Source organism: Ambystoma mexicanum, chromosome 2q, assembly GCF_040938575.1.
Source record: "Ambystoma mexicanum isolate Mex_15411 chromosome 2q, UKY_AmexF1_1, whole genome shotgun sequence".
NCBI classification, from domain to species: domain Eukaryota; kingdom Metazoa; phylum Chordata; class Amphibia; order Caudata; family Ambystomatidae; genus Ambystoma; species Ambystoma mexicanum.
In genome coordinates this window covers 464,029,349-464,047,308 of record NC_090924.1, presented here as the reverse complement: position 1 = coordinate 464,047,308, position 17,960 = coordinate 464,029,349, and the positions used below count along the sequence as shown (strand labels likewise).

The 17,960-nt window shown below is 47.6% G+C and overlaps 1 protein-coding gene across 1 annotated transcript in view; it reads left to right on the top strand.

The window, feature by feature from the left end:
• Positions 1-17,960, top strand: part of LOC138569530 (cytochrome P450 3A29-like) — a 334,912-nt gene that overhangs the window by 220,952 nt on the left and 96,000 nt on the right. The window contains exons 6-7 of the mRNA XM_069647585.1: positions 8,740-8,828; positions 10,149-10,297. Of these exons, the coding sequence (XP_069503686.1) occupies positions 8,740-8,828; positions 10,149-10,297 (238 nt within the window). The remainder of the gene's footprint in view (positions 1-8,739; positions 8,829-10,148; positions 10,298-17,960) is intronic.

Below are 17,960 nucleotides of genomic sequence, written 5' to 3'. Positions count from 1 at the left end.
GGCCTGGAGATACGAACCCGGCGGCAGTAAGAAAGGCGCTAATAAAGCGGATAAGGCCCAGAGACTGGGGCGACATAAAAACAGGGAGGAGAGAGACCCAACCTAATCTGTGAGACCTGCATGGAGACCATTGCTGTCGCGACGGGAACAAAGGGAGTAACACACATGGGGGTGGGGCCTATCCAGGCAGGCCCCACCAGACGCTAATTCCACCGGCGGGAGAGATCGAGAACCACCAGCAGCACAGCAGAGTGAGGGCCTCAGAGGGAACATATTACAGATCGCAAGGGCAATTCAGGAGCCCAAGCCTGCCCAGGCAAGCTAACGGAACATGTCAAGGGCAAAAAGCAAGAACACTGCCTCCCAACAGACCCCACAGTCCGCAAGGCAAGAACCTAACATTTTACAATTATGGTCAACGGACTAAACGCCACAAGCTAAAGGGAAGCCGCAGGACAATCAACAAGGCGAAGCCATGTCGCAGACGAACCCACACCACCCACCCTCAAAGGATGACATGCAAGCATGGTTCCAGGATCTGCAAGAAAAATTCATGTCGGTAGTTCAGGAACAATTCACGACGATGAAAAACGACATGAAACAGGCGGGTCAGGACCTCAGGGTGGATGTGGCGAAATTGGAGGAGAGAACAGACATATTGGAGAGAACGGTCCAGGGAGTGGAAGAGGAAACGCAGCAGGTAAGCGAAACCCAGGAACACCTGGTGAGACTTACCCATAACCTGGAGATACAATGCGAGGACTTGGAGAATCGTTTCAGGCGATCCAACATCCGCATCAAAAATATGGCAGAATCAGTTCTGGACAAAGATCTAAAGAATGCGGTGACGGAGGTGTTTAGAGACATTCTGGACGCCCCGGATACAGATATAATCGGAGTGGACAGGGTCCACAGGGTAGGACCAAAAAGAACCGGAGCACCGGGGGAAAGACCACGAGACGTCTTGGTGGCACTATCCTCATACCCACAAAAAGAGCAGATACTGAGGAAGGCCAGAGAAATGGATCACATCAGGATGAATGGACAAGAAATTCTACTTTACCAGGACCTGGCCCTGATTACACTGCAAAAAAGAAGAGCCATGGCCCCACTCGTCAAGGCTCTGGTGGCAAAGGAAATCCGGTACAAGTGGACCTTCCCATTTGGGCTGATCTTCACCTGGGAGGGGAAACAGCAAAGAGTAACCTCCTGGGAAGAGGGCTTCAACATAATGGGGCTCCAGGATGAGGGGGAGGAAGCGGAACAAGCAAGGTCCAGCGGGGAGCAAAGGAGAAGACCTAAAGGATGGGAAACGATCAAACAAAAAAGGCCAAACACGGGAAGAGAAGGCCTTAGGAAAATGTTGTGATCGGAGACAGAGAAGAGGAATGCCGGGGACATCCTTGAGGCACCCACGGAAGACAACAGCGAGGGGGAAGGTGAGAATAAGGACCGCTACTTAAGAGACAGAGTCGGCGGCCCGGGACGGGCCACCACGCTTGGAATCCGGTAAGAACAATCGGTAATGTGGGGTTTAGGATCCCCCACCAAAACTTTCCCCGAGAGGTTGAAGGGCAGGGAGCACTGGGCGCAACGCCCTCGCTACACTAGGGACCCTTGCCCTGCTCTGGGGCACATTGTTTGGTTTATGGTTATCTGTTGGGGGGGGGGGAGTTCAGGGGAAAGGGACAAGGAGAAGGGGGACACAAAATCAGCATAGTGGCAAAGATAGGGAAGCCAAGCACAATGAACATATGCCTAATTGAATGGGGAAAATCTGCATAGTATCTTATAACATAAGGGGGATGAACCACCCCACGAAAAGGGTAAAGTTGGAGAAAATCATCAAAAGGGAAGGGGCGGACCTCCTGCTCCTACAGGAAACTCACATAAGAACAAAGGACAAACAGAAAATCCGTATAAGGGGATATAAAATCTGGGCCCAGGCCAACACGACTGAAAAAAGATCGGGGGTCCTTATAGCAGGGAGGGATGGAAGGGACGCTAAACTGGAGGACACCATGGCAGATATGGAGGGAAGGTTTGTCTTTGCTAACGTGGTATTGGAGGGGTAGCGGCTCACTCTCGCGTCAGTATACGCGCCCAATGTGGGACAAGATGGTTTTTTGAGAGACACCCTCGGAAAACTTGAATCCTTCGCAAGGGGGGAGGTGATTCTGGGGGGCGACCCGAATATGGCATGGGACCCACAACTGGACAGGAGCACGGGTTGTGCACACGGTCACGGGGCACCGTCAAAACGCCTCAAACAACAGATGGACCAACTTGCCCTGATTGATGTGTGGAGGGAATTGAAGGGGGAGCAAAGAGGGTTTACATTCTTTTCACATGTACATAACACTATGTCGAGAATTGACTATTTTTGGGTTTCAGTTGGGCTAATGGGCAAGATCCATGGGCTGGAAAAGGGGGCAATTGCACTTTCAGACCATGCACCCCTGTGGCTAGAGGTAAAACTCCCGGTGAAGCCTCAAGGGCTGTGGAAATGGAGGCTACCGGAGGACATTATCCGGGATCCGGTTTCGGGGGAGTCCATAAGGGAAATGATCGAAGAATATTTCACTCAGAATGACACGGGGGAGGTCTCTATGAGTACGGTCTGAGAGGCGTTTAAGGCGGTGATCCGCGGGAAGATAAAGGCACTGAAAATCACAAAGGAGAAGCAGAGGGCTACGTGGGAAAAGGAACTGGAAAGATCAATAACAGAACTACAAGGGAAAATCGTGGCACAGCCCTCTAGAGACCTGAAGAAGACGCTTAGACATACCCAAGGTCAACTTGAGATGCTACGCACAAAAGGTGCGGAAAGGAGCCTACTCTACCTAAAACAAAGGTACTACATAAAAGCAAACAAAGCAGATAGGTTGCTAGCGAGACAACTCCGCGCAAAACAGAAAGACACCACGATCAAATGCATCACAGCCACGACAGGGGAACTTCACACGCGCACACAAGACATATAGGAAGTGTTCAGAGAATACTATCAGGATCTCTATTCCACTGACCACCCACAGCCAGACGCACAGGACACATATCTGAAATCCCTCACCTTCCCACAAATCTCAGAAGCAGACAGGCAGACCTTGGAGGAACCTATTAAAGAAGAGGAAGTCAAAAAAGCAATAAATAACCTCCCAATGAATAAAGCCCCAGGCCCGGATGGCTTCACGGCCCCCTTTTATAAAAAATATGCGAATCTCCTGATTCCAGTCCTGACCAAGCTCCTAAACTCATTTAAAGATAGTGGCACAGTGACCCCCACAATGAACGAGGCGAAGGTCCTGGTATTTCACAAACCTGGGAAGGACCCTATATATCCAGCTTCATATAGACCTATCTCCCTAATAAACATCGATGCAAAAATCTACACGAACATTCAAGCCACCAGGCTCTCCCCTCCACTCCCCAAACTAATACATCTGGACCAGTCGGGCTTTATCCCAGGAAGACAAACTCACGACAATCTAAGAAGGATAATTCATTTGGTTGAAAAAATTGGTATAAAGCAAACCCCGGCTATCCTACTCGCAGTAGATGCGGAAAAAGCCTTTGATCGGGTGGAGTGGTCCATGCTCTTTTAGACACTCCACTCCATGGGTTTTGGGGAGAACTTCATTGCAAGAATAAGAGCGAACTATATCGCCCCAACTTGCAGAGTGGCCGTTAATGGGGAGGTAACGGAAACGGTACACATAGCCCGTGGAACAAAGCAGGGATGCCCGCTCTCCCCGTTGTTATACGCTATCTTTTTAGAACCCCTACTTCTGAAATTAAGAGAAGCTACACATATTAAAGGGATAAACATGGCAGGCATACAACACAAGGTAACCGCATATGCTGATGATATGCTGCTTGCATTAGAAGAACCGGGCCGAACATTGGCGGCAGCGGTGGGGGAGCTAGAAGCATTTGGGACCATCTCAGGCTTAAAAATTAATAGAAATAAATCGGAAATTCTAATTTTGGCGGGAGACAGGGGGGAGATTGTCAAAGAAGCTAAGGCACTAAACCTCAAGATAGCAGAGGATGGCATCAAATATCTGGGAATTACACTTACACACAGGGTGGAACAGATCTATAGTAAAAACTTCCCCCAGCTCCTCACGAGCATTCGTAGGGATATGGAGAGATGGAACCCTTTGCTGATTTCGTGGTGGGGCAGGATCCAAGCGGTAAAGATGACCATCTTACCAAAACTTCTCTATTATTTCCAGGCCCTCCCGATAGGGGTACCCAGATTATTCTTTAAAACACTGTCCCGGGTAATCTCAGCCTTTGTGTGGAAGGGGAAAACGCCAAGAATGGCTAGAGCAGTCATGTCCACATCAACCAGGGAGGGGGGCCTGGCGCTCCCTCACTTCCAGAAATACTATCAAGCGGCACAGTTAAAGGTCCTACGGGAGTGGCTAGGTGATGATCCACAACCGATTTGGGCAGCACAGGACAGAGCAGTGGCAAGAACCCCATTAGTGGAACTACTATGGAAACAGAAACAGCACAGACACCCCAACATAGGCATAAGTGAAATAATGAAAACAACGATGGAGGCGTGGGACACGCAAACTCGAAGGGGCATAACGACCACCATGCTAGGCCCTTTCACCCCCATTTGTAGAAACCTGCAGTTCCCACCGGGGATGGAGCAGGGGGCATACGATTGTTGGGAGGAGGAAGGAATAACGAAAATTGGGGAAATGTTCATCAACAATGAAATTAGGTCATATGAAGCCTGCCTCCCACTCGCAGCACGCTCCACTAGGGAGAAATACAGACACGAACAACTCAAACATTGGTTGAGATCCCCGGATATAACAAAGGCAGCAACGAGAACTCTCACCCCATTTGAGAAATATGTTACGACGAGCTCAGGGGCAAAGAAATGGGTTTCTACTTCATATTCTTTTATAAATACACAGGATGAAGAAATTAAATGGTCATATATGATTAAATGGAACAGCACTATGGGGTGGGAACCAACAAGGAAACAATGGGAGGACCTCTGGACTCTAATTCCAAAAATGACCAGATCTGCTCAAACAAGAGAAATGTGGATAAAAATAGTAACACAGTGGCACTACACCCCAGAGAGACTCCACACTATGTTCCCGAAAACATCAAGCTTATGCTGGAGGGAATGCGGAGAGGTGGGAACCTGGAAACACATCTGGTGGACTTGCAAAGGAATTAGGCCTTTCTGGGAAGAAGTTAAGGGAGAAATGGGCAAAATATTTCCAGATGTGGGGCAATTAGGAGAGGGTGTCTGGTTATGTGGAATAAGAGACGACATGGCAAGAAGATATAATAAAGCACAATGGAGAAGTCTTATGGGCCTCCTTATAGCGGCATGGACAATTGCCCATAGTTGGAAAAAAAAGACACCCCGCTGATTTTCGCATGGTTCCAAAGAGTCTGGGCCCAGATGGCGATGGAAAAAATCACACACACAATCCAGGGAACGAGAGACAGGTTTGCAAAGGAATGGGGCGGAGTCCAGGAGTATCTCCAATCAGACTATATGGAACAGTGGTGCCCACACAACATCAAGATCGCAGATATCTTTAATGCATAATGTAATCCCTGTACTAAAGCACACGTGTCCCTAGGGAGGGAAGGGGGAGGGAGTTGTTGAAGTTATGTTACTTAATTGTTGGTTATCGAAAATAATAAAGACAATTTAAAAAAAAAAAATAGCAAAAGCAAAATTCAGTTGCTAGGACGCATGGCCACTTGCAACTGTGTTTCCAGCGTGTGGTTTTTTTTAGGTTGCAAGATTATTGTAGGAAAGTAAAAATGAGCGGTAAAGAATGAGATCTGTAATGTTCTTTCAAGCCTAGGGGCTTGGTGAGGATGCCTCCTGCTTGGGGGTAAGAAGGCAGCTTGCACGGTCAAAGCAAGTGGTGCGGACAACTGGAAGAATGTCTGCAAATCCCAGGTGGGCAGCTCAGTTGTTCATGTGTCTGGGTTGGGCAGGGGACTACTAATTAGAGTCCTGTCATTTGATATTTACACCAGTGCAAAGCCATGCCACTGTGGCATTAAGTTGCACAATGAACAGCCTATCATTATTAAACGAAACATGATGTTACGCCCCAAGAACCCTTTCTAGTTTCATGTTAGAGGCTAAGAACACTGTACTACTGTACATACTTCCCACATTCTTGCAAGCAAGGTGCACAAATGTGTTTGGAAGCTCTCCAGGAAACGCCGCAGCGGTTCTGCATTTCTTCCAGTCCCAGGGGGGTGAGAACCAGTTTATACTGTACTTCCTTTGGTGTCTTTGCACAACTCGTAGCCCCATTCCACTCCTCCTCTCTCACCAGCCAGGATAAATCGCTCATCTTCTTGAAAGCAAATTGGAAGGTAATAGCCAAAGTGAGCTAAGCCAGAAGGGAGTGCAACATAGACAAAGAAAAGGCAGGGGCTTCGCACAAAAGGTAGAAGGAGCTGGCACAGCACTGAAAACAGCACTCTCTCCGTCCTCCTTTCTCTACCACCAGCAGTGCTCATTATGTCTCTTTCAGGGCACTCCCTGCACAACAAAAGGAGAGACAAACATGCTCTCAGCACTCTGAGCGCAGAACGCTATTTCGCTAAGTGCGCTTCACCTTTTACTTGATGAGGCAGGGATGGATTTGGAAAGACTGGGAAATTACTTTTTAAGTTGTTTCTTTGTTATTAGCAATGCCTATTCTAATATCTATATTTTTAAATGATTGGAGTTGTGATGGAACGTTTTCGACTGAAAACTCGCACACAGCCCACGTTCCCTACCGAAGCAATAATAAAACTCCCCCTCTATAGCTTAGTTACAGCTGTGATCTATTTATAAGCACTATGCATGTCCTCCAGTGAAGGCCTGTTACAACAAGCATTGGCAATGCCAACAGTTTGGGCTTGTTATGCACTGCCTTTATATGCCTACGTAGCTGCAACATTTTGCACCTGCCACCATCAATAGCCAGTTAATACCACGGCAGTGCCTGGCAAGTGCCTTTGCCATGCCTACACAAAAGCAAAACTTGTTACCATTGCCAATGCTTGTTTGTTGTTGCTTCTAGGGGCAGTGTGCATCTTCCTACACACTTGTGTAATGCTGTTTATATATGTTCAAAATGACCGCTGCATAACTCATTGATGGGTGGCACTCTGAATACATTTCTTTTTTTATATAGCACATCTATATCGAGTTCCTTCCATGCGTTTTATTTTGCAGGACCAATTAATTCAATTTAACTATGTTTATATTTCCAACTGAACATTTCTATGAATATTTTGATACATTTCTAGTAGTGAACTGCTATTAGGCTCACTCTTCGGCTCTGGCCGAATACTTAGGCCACTTGTTCGGTATTAGGATGAATAGTAAATTTACTATTTGGTAAAGTCCTACATGGGGGTAGTAGCAATATTGGTTTTGCAATGTTGTGGTGAAGTAAAATTGTTACTTCAATAGTGAGTGAAGTAAATAGGCAAACTGAGCTAGGAAATTAAATGTGTTGTTATTTTGTAATATTTAAATCAGTTTGTCTTCATAAGCTAAGCATTCAAAATGCCAAATCGGTTATATTAGAGCGGGTTTGACATGAGCATGCAACAGTGGTCATGTAAAATTAAAAGATTTCTCTGTCAGAAAGCGAAAGTGTTTTCCCTTGTAACATAGGATGTTGAAACAAAAAAAGCTCCCCCACAGAGTAAGTATCTTCTTGAAGAATCTTGGAAATTGTACTGTTGTCATTGTTTGCTTTTGAAGACACAATGGGCCTCATTACAAGTCAGCTGGTCTGGAAACAACGCCGCCACCGTTGTTTCCGGACCGGCTGATTCTGAGACCTGCAGGCGGGAGGTGTCACTCCCGTCAGGTCTGACCTGGCGGGAGTAACACCACCTGCCTGCAAGAGGACATGGAAACATGTCTGTCGTAGACGGAGCCGGTGTTTCCAAGGTCCCCATCCCCATGGAGTCCTACGGGACTCCATGGGAATGGGGCTTAACAGAATTCCGCCTCCAGAATTACCAGGTGACCGGGGTTGTAATGCCCCGTTGATTCCGGCAATCATGGAGGTGGAATGGAATTACCGGTCTTCTTGAAGAATCTTGGAAATTGTACTGTTGTCATTGTTTGCTTTTGAAGACACAATGGGCCTCATTACAAGTCAGCTGGTCTGGAAACAACGGTGGTGTTAAATCCGCCGCCACCGTTGTTTCCGGACCGGCTGATTCTGAGACCTGCAGGCGGGAGGTGTCACTCCCGTCAGGTCTGACCTGGCGGGAGTAACACCACCTGCCTGCAAGAGGACATGGAAAAATGTCTGTCGTAGACGGAGCCGGTGTTTCCAAGGTCCCCATCCCCATGGAGTCCTACGGGACTCCATGGGAATGGGGCTTAACAGAATTCCGCCTCCAGAATTACCAGGTGACCGGGGTTGTAATGCCCCGTTGATTCCGGCAATCATGGAGGTGGAATGGAATTACCGGTCCGCCGGCAGCCTGCCGGTTTTTCCAGCACGGCTACCGCCGGACTCGTAATGAGGCCCAATGTTCAGAATGCAGTCGATACCAGTAGCAATTAACTGCCTCAGGAACATTCTGATTGGCTGAGAGGTGGTCAATAATGATCTCTGTGTGCTAATAAGCTGGTATAAATGTACTATGTATCTAGCAGGGTGTGAACCTAATGAATTAATCAAGTGCTGAAGCCTTTCTTTCTTATCTTTCCAGATGTTTCCTATCATTAAACGATATGGAGATATTTTGATGGAAAATATAAAAAAGAAATCTGAAAAAGACGAGCCTGTTTTGATGAAAGAGTGAGTATGACTATCGAAGAACTCCTGGTTGTGTTGGGTTTGTGTGCGCGGCTAGCGGCGAAGCAGACCCTCGCTTGTTTCTGATTCCCTGTGGCTGAATCATGCCCCTCCAGGGCCTACAATTTTTACGACAGGATAATTGACCTTCTTTGGAGGGATTCTAATTGCCATCATTAGACAACCTAATATTTAAAGGATAAGCCCATTTGGAATTTTGATTGATGTACCGTGGCATAAAACGTAAGAATAATAATTTCAATGCTTGTAATGAATATTCATCAGTGTTATACATAGTTTAATTGACTAAATTCGAATATCAGGAGTTGTAGCGATAATTTAATATGTTTGCAATTAACAAGAAAGAAGAAAAGAGAGCCCTGTAAACGTCTGAGTGTGCCGCACGCTCTATGACAAAAAGCCTTACGGTCATTTTCAGATGAGCGGAGTTCAATCAAAATGAAAGTGCAATAGCGGGGCGTAATGCTTTTGCCACCTGCACTGTAGCTTATTTTTGTGCCATTTCTGGCGTAGCAGAAGCACATAGCAGAGTTTGCTTCTCCATTGCGCTCCGATTTGGAAGAGCACCATGTATTCCTCCTACACGCTCAATAAATACCCGAACGATGATCCCAATTCACACCTGCATGAGATTTTGAGGAGCAGGCGGATTCCACGCGAATCCATTAGTATACGCACGCAAGCTACAATGCATCAGTCCCTGGCAGAATTGTCTTTTTTACAATGCCGACAGAGAAACTGAAGTGTAAAGGCGATTTTGCCCTGTTTTTTTCGTATTACCAGTGGCATGTCCAGCAGCCTTTGCCTGGGGCGGCCCAAGTGGAGCACGGACGTATGCAGGGGTGGCGTGAAGTACAAGCGCACACACAGATGATGCTCATAGTTTCGGATAATAGGGGGGGCCCATCAGATTCCGGGGTAGCACGTGCCACCCGAGTCCACTCCCTGGACACGCCACTGACCTTTAAAGAGCACTTCGCATGCACATGTTTAACATCTGGAAGCAGAGGACCCAGCATCATGTAAGTGCAAACGATGGTGGCCGCCCCCTGCATGCAATTTGCATTTTTATTTCAATGCAGTGATTGTATATAAATAAGAAGAACTCCATGTAAGAAGGAGGCGGATTGCAATGGTCTTGGTCCTTATTATTTGGAGCTGAGGGCAGTGAGCTACAACTGAGACCCATGCATTCAATTGTGGGCACTTTTCGAATTGCCTTAATAATTAAATAATTAAAAGTTGCTCTTGTCGCCAAAAGAGTTTGGAAACCCATTGTTCTCCCCCCCTTTGTCTTCACAGAATCTTTGGAGCATACAGCATGGATGTGATAACCAGCACCTCCTTTAGTGTGAATATTGACTCTCTAAACAACCCTAATGACCCTTTTGCCAGACACATCAAGAAAATACTAAAAGTGGGCTTCGGTAGCCCCATCATTCTGATAACAGGTACGAATGTTCGGGGATTTCCTTATTCTTACACCCTCATTTTAAGGATGGTCTGTATGTTTCCACAGTTGTTGCTCCATCTGGACTTTTTTGGGTTGGGGGGGGTTCAGATTTGCCACACACAACGAGAAACCCAGCAGCAAACCTGCTCCATGCACTTCTCTGTGCAGGGAATCTGACAGTGTCACTGCCTACATCAGTTTTCTGATGCAAGTGGAGAGGTGGGGATTCTGAGTAATCGCCCCGCCTTGTTTTTTCATCATGGCCACCAGAGGCGTTGCAAGGGACAGCTGGGGTGGAGGGGGGTATAGCCCTGGGTCTTTTGATGTAGCCCCGGACAGAAACTCAGGGGGCTACCACCAAAAGACTAGCTAGCCCCGACTCCCAGCAGTCCTGACATTAATGTAGCCCCTGATCTTTTCCAGGCCTAGCAACTTGGCCACCATTAACAATCTCTGCCGTGTGCGCATGCACGCATGGCAGAGTTCCACTTTGATTCTCCTTAGGGCGTAAAAAGGCACAGGAACCCGCCTGGATTACTGTGCCTGCTTACATGCCTGCAGAAAATGACTGGGATTCGGGAGAACATTCCTGCACCATGGATCCAGTAGCAGCAAGGCATTCCCTGTGCTGTAGGATCTAGCTCAGGGTATGTTATCGTCACCTCTGCTGCCGTCACTGATCAATATGCCTTAAAAGTCTTGGTGCGGACGCAATCTTGTGAAGAAGACTACATTAACATGCTGCCCAGTAATGCGCGTCCTAAAAACATATGGACGGAGTTTTGTAGCTACTTGAACCGCAAAGTGGACCTGGAGCTGTTGTCATCGCCCCCTTCTCCTGAGCGGGGGTCAGAGCGTACTACATGATGTATGCCTCTATTGTATTTGACCTCTGCTAAGATTATATGCGACCCTCTGTAGAATTTGTGCTTTTCATTCATGATTTAAATGCGAACTGTGTGTTTTGGCTTGGTGTAACTTGTGATGTGCTAGCTGCTACTTCTTGCCAATAAAGAAAAGTTTTAAAAAAAAAAGTCTTGGTGCGCTTATGATACAGTACAATAAAGCTATAGACTCTGCAACCTTTGGTTCTCCCATTTGTTTTCAAATACAACTCCTATGAGCCCTAGCCAGCATGGCCAATGATGAGTGATCATGGAAGTCGTAGTCCGAAACATCTGGAGAGCCAAAGGTTGAACAGCTTTGCATAGACCGTTAAATGAAAAATAAGATGTGGAATTTTCACTGCTATCCATTTTTTTAATAATCATTTAACATCAAGAGGAAATAGTAAGAACAGCAAAGGAAATTATGGAAACAAGAGGAAAAAAAATATGACAAAATGAAAAGTGTAAGAAGCTAAGAGACAGATGTCTGGAGTGAGGAAGTTTGGGAGGATTATCAAGCAGGTAACAGCCAGAGCTTTACAAATCCCCTTGGAATGCCTGCTTCTGCCTCTAGTCCCACATAATGCTGGAGAAGGCCCCCTGCTCCCTGTTTAGTGGGCAGGCAGCGCTGGGTACTTCCAAAACTTTGCAATTGTGATCTTGCTTAAATAACTGGTTTGTGTAGAAACGGTACACATCCCCTAATTCCTTCATTATGCATGCCGGGCTGAGCCGGTATGGTGCCCGGTATCCCAACCAATTCTTGTCCCAGAATATTAGAAAGATCATCAGCATCTGTATTCCACTAGTATCAGAGCCCATTGTAGGTGACAAACATATAGATGATATTGGCGGAAGTTCCATTGCCTTATGGATACGTCAACACGTCAACCTAGCATTCTATCATTTTGACTGGGGCATTTGGCAAAGTTCTTTGTCGTGGTGTAGCAGCAATCTGGGGATTGTAAAAACACTCCAAGCCACCCTTGGGCTCTTGTGGAGACTGGCATTCTTTCTAGTTGGACCATCCCAAGCTCCCGTTGGTACCAAATGTAATCAAATCGTCTGCAAGAAATTGTCACATTTGGTGATTGCGCCATCTCTCATAATCGCGTCATTTTGCTGAGCCCAAACATTTGCTCTCTTCAAGATGGATGTGGGATCCACAGCATTCAGCTAGCCATGGGATTGACTATCATAATCGGATATCCTTCAACGCTAAGCCCTCGGTCATACCAAATGTTGCCCGTGCCTTTGGAAAACCCATTCGGTAATGCTGAGCTGTATATGATGGTGGATTTGATGGTGGATTCGAGGGATTATGACATTTTACAAGACCCTAACATTCCAGGTTTATGCTGATAGCATCTTCAGCTGCGCCTCTTTGGAAATAGAGGAGTCGCAGAACAGAGTATGACTGTGCATTCTCTTGTCCCCGAATCACTCTCTGAGAAGACATGCGTCAGCAGGTACCATCTGCCCCGAATGTCAAAAATGGTGGCACTACTTGAAGGAGCCACATTTTCTCCACTCATAACATGTCTAGTGCATATCATCAAATTGATCTGTGCATTGAATCCAGACCACTTACTTCATGGACAACATGTCTGTTTTACGAATAAAAAACCGAAATGGTTTGCACCTTAACAAGTGTGTGGATGTTCATCCTTACCAAAAGAAGCGCACAGATCTGGGACAATACCTTCTACTGTTTAGAAGAGGAGGTGAGGGCACCGCCTCCAAATACCTGGGACAGTGCTGCTAAAATAATCAATCCATCCTATTTCAGAGCGAAGCGCTGGGAGTGTTCCACACTAGGGCCCACCCCTTCTTCCTTGCACTTACTTCATTTGTCAGACCTCATGGTGCATTTTGCTGCAGGCGCATACCTTTCAGGCTTGCATCGGCCGCAGCTGTATTCCAGTATGTCACAGAATACCTACTCCAAGGGCAAGATAACATAAGATGTTTACAAGATGACATTCTGGTCTACGCCCCTGACCTGGTGCTCTATGATGCCGCCCTTGTCTTTGTCCTTGGCACCTTCAAAGGCGCTGGCTTGATGATCAAACGTGAACCCTGTCATTCAGTGACATATCGACAGCATGTACTGAACGCCACTTCTATTTGGGCTAAGGTGAGCCAAGTTGAGGCAGTGAAAGACGTGTCCGTGTCGCGGGACCAGGAAGCACTCCATGCATGCCTTGGTCCAGCAGAATACTATTCCAAGTTTATCAGTAACTTCGCTTCAAACTGTGCCTGTTGCCGCTTTTAACCTCTTTAATCATAACAATGGAGAAGACGCCACCCTGGGCCTGTTCAATCCCTGCAACCGGTCTATGTTCACTAGGGATGCATGCAATGTGGGCCTTGAAGCCATTGCAACACAGTGGCAGGAGGGGAATGAGGTTGTTGTTGCGTTCGCTTCCCGCAGTTTCCAAGGTGCAGGAGTTAGTTACTGAACCTTTGATAAAGAGGTCTGGCCTGCCGCTGGCCCATCGAAGAATTCAAGTTTTTCCTATGGGACATAACCTTCAATGTGAAGACCGACCACAAGCCCCTAGTACACACCCTTTCAATCAGTGGAGTGCCCTCATATTCGCCCAGCATTAGCCAGTGGGCCCTGGCACTCCAGGTTTAGAACTACCATACGATTTAACCCCTGCATTCAAGAATGTGGTTGCAGATTAATTGTCTTTCAGCTCTCTGGAGTCTGAGTTAGAAAAAGGGGACACTTGGGTGGCGATTGCTCAGGTGGCCATGGGGTCTGCTATAACCCATGATGCTTAGAGGTTTGAGGCAGCGGCTGACCCAGAGTGGCAAAGAGTCAAGCAGTAAATCAGTAGTGGGTGGCCTGTGAGGGCCATGGGGTTGCTCAGTAATTCAGCAATGTCCATGAAGAAATGAGCCTGGCTGGTGAACTCCTGTATACAGATGAAAGGGTGCTGCATCTCAGGCGGCTATGCCCCCTCATCTTTAAATTTGTCTTTCATGTTCATTGAGAATGGAGCATTACCATACACAGAGTGCATGAATGGTACTGGTGCGCAGCATAGACGGTGAGCTAGAGGATGAGGGAAAGTTCTGCCTACTGTCCTCTCAAAGCAACAGGGTGCAAGTTAACCACAAGGCACCTCTCTGCCGGGTTCCCATTCTGAATGTCCAGAGCCAGAAGGTGGCTTTAGATATCAAGACGATTCCCTGGTTAGAACCTGATCTGTGCTATGTTTTTGTGTTGATTGATTACCACTCAAAGAAGCCTGACTTGAGAAGTCCTGCGATGACACAGTGCCAACAAGCTGCGTTTCCTGCACCGAGTGTTCCAGCAGGAGGGTTTCCCCACTGTCATTTTGACATTCAATTGAATACAATTCGAGTCCAGTTCTGACCAAGATTTCTTGGCCAATGCCGGCATGCAGCATGAGACCATGACCATGTACTGGCCTAGACATAACTGTCTGTTGGAAAGATTTAACAGAGTGGTTGAGGGCACCCTTCAGTTGACCAAGGAGATCTGCATGGAAGCACACACCCTCCTCGGAGACATGCTTTAGGCCTACCGCCTCTTCACCACATGAAGCATGAGGATGTCTGCTCCTTGCCTACTCCCAGTCTGATCGCACGCTTGGAGGTCGTGCTTGCCCCCATTCCACCCTGCACAGATGTAGGAGGCTTCAGGAGTCATTAGAATTTGCGTGACCTGATTTTGAAAGAAAAAAAGAATAGTAGACAAATTAAAAGAAATCTTGAAAATACTGTGCATTTTTTGCCACACTGCCCTCCAGCGTTCTTCCCGTGCCCATCAACTCAATGGCCTGGTCTGGTGTCCCAAAATCTCCAAATCCTGTGTGCCTTTCTTTAACTGTGATGCAGCATTTCCGATATGGCAGCCGCCTTCGTCGGGCTGTGAAGGCTTGCTGAGTGTTTACCTACCTGCATGTCCATTGGCCACTGGGGAAGCTATATTGGCCTATCAGGGACCGGCAGGCTTTAGCCAGCCCCATCATTTGAAGGCCCACTTTCTAAGGCCCTGTCTGTTTCCCTGTCCATTGCCTGGCCAGGTCTGTGGGTCCTCCCCCACGCGCCTTCCCCAAACGTGCATATGGAGCCTGAGGAGAACTCACGTTCTGGACTTGGACTTTGATACAATGGAATCATCTAACATTTCTCGAAGGTCAGTCCCTCAATCTAACTTCATTTACCATCTTCCTCCACACCTGTGACTGTCCCACCCCTCTCCCACAGCTGCTACATGTGCCTTTCTTTTTCACCTTGTTCTGCAAAATCAAATTTAGCTGTTCCTAATTACTGCACTGTGTTCCACCTTGTTTTGCCATAATCGATTTTAGCTGTGTCCAGCAGCTGCATTGTGTTTTCGATCTTGTCCTGCCAAAAGTGATTTAGCTGTGCTTAGTGGCTGTGTAGTGTCTTCATTTCTGTTGTGCGCTACCCTCTGTCCCACCACCTCCCTGTGCCCTGCACCCCACCCCATTCTCTGTGTGCATCAGTGCTTCAACTGATGCACACAGAGTGTCCCACCTCTGCAGCCAACCATGTCGCTATCTATCTCTCCTTTCTACTCTAACTGCTTCACTATCTCCTATGCTTCTCCTAGCACTAAAACTGTCTGGATGAAACTTAAGAAGGACATTCTTGGCTCCAACCCAGGCCTTCCTATTGCAGGCACCTATGTCACGGCTTCCGCCAGAGAGACTCTCACTGACATCCTCTTCTTCGTTAACGCACCTGACCTATGGACTCGTTACATGGTCGGCTTTCTCTCTCCTATCGACTCTTCTCCCATTAATGGTGGCATTTGCTGGGAGGTTCTCCTTGACCTCTTCACCATTTCCAGAGTCATCATTAATGTCTATTTCAATGGAACCATCATGCTTCAGGGTCCTCAACCCAACCTTCTTCTCTTTGACAGGCTCCTATCTTGCCTCTCTAACCTCATCTCTCCCTCAGGCCAGTTTCCCTTGCCCTATGTGCCTTCCTCCTCCTCTGTACAGGCACCCTCACCCGGCCATACTCTTCCAGCCCCCTTGTCGGCATTGGCATCCTCACCATCCTCCACTTTCCCTCTGGCCCTATCGCCACTCTCGGATGGGACTTCAGTCCCCTGTGTCCGCCCATCCCTCGAGGAAGACCCTCAAAGATGACAAGATGCTCCACATTGCCACTCTCAACACTCGCTCTGCCATCCAACACTCATCTGACATCTACAACCTCCTAGAACTCATGGATCTTGATGTGCTCGCCATCACAGAGTCATGGTTCAAGGAGAACTCTGTCACAAGCTTTGACACACTTCTCCCTGAAGGCTACGAAATCCTCTCTGAGCCTAGGCCCAAGAAGAAAGGTGGAGGAGTGGCCCTTATCTTCCCATAATGGATAACTGTGTCCATCATCCCTACTCAGGCCTACTCCTCTTTCGAGTGCCTCGTTAGCAGACTCTCACTCTCCCTTAAATCTTCTCTCACTATGGCCAACAGGACAGTCCACTCTCTTCCTCTCTGAATGGGCTCACCTGGCCTCCTCTCTACTCTCCTCTTCCTCTCAACTCCTCCTAATGGGTGATCTCAACATCCATCTGGACTCTCCTGACTCCTCAGGAGCTTTCTGCAACCTCTGCAATTCTCTCTCCCTATCTATCCTACCCTCTGGCTCCACGCACACCGTGGGCCACACCTTGGTTGTTCTCATCTCTACTGACATCCCTCTCACTACCACTCTCTCTTGGACCGACCACTCTCTTCTCTCAACAGACCTGACACTCTCCTCTCCTCCTACAGCAATACATCTGGCACTGCCACTCGGCTTCAAAGTCACCACACACATGAAAAAAGTGACAGTGGCTGCCTTTGTCTCCACCTCCTCCTATTCCTGCAGGTGACTCACACCCTGACACTGCCCTCGCCAACCTCAATCTTTCTATCTCCAACATTCTTCACACTCTGGCCCCTGCTACGAGGGTCCGACTGAAGCCTTCCAAAAAGTGCAACTCTTGGGACGACTCCGATATGGCTGCCCTTAAACGCAAATGTAGGGAAGCTGAGCGGAAATGGAACTCATCGGGGGCGGACCATCTGTCAAACTGGCCTGCAGCCTTCTTCAAAGGCAATATCGACTCTGCATCCGCTCCAAGAAAAGAGTATTTATTTAAGCCTGCATCTCCGTGGCATCAAACAACACGGGTAAACTTTTTAAAGTCTGCAAGGAACTGGACAATCCTGCAGCAGCCTCTACTTCTGTCACACCCACCCAGGACCTTTGCTCTGCCCTGGCTGCAAACTGCATCACAAAAATATAAGACATCCTTTCCTCCCTCTCTTCCACTCCACAGCATACACTAAAACCAGAGCCTCCCTTGCCCCCCCTCCTCTTGCCTCCCCTCCTCTCTCTCACCCGTCACACCTGATGAGGTCACCAGACAAGTCCGGTCTATGAAGGCTTCTTCCACCCCTGTCCCTTTAAAACCATTAAGGACAATATTGACTCCCTCGCCCCAGCCTTGGCTGATATCTGCAATCTATCCTTCTCCACTACCGCCCTTAAACACTCCCTTGTGCACCCTCTACTCAAGAAACCCTCTGCCAACCCCTCCATTCTGGTGAACTATCGCCATATCTTCGTCACTGCTTTCTTGGGCAAACTCCTGGAGAAATTTGCTATCACTCAGCTGACCGTCCACACTGAATCTATTGGTTGCTTCCACGACCATCAGTCTGGCTTTAGAGCATCCAGAGGCACAGAAACTACTGTTCTTAACAC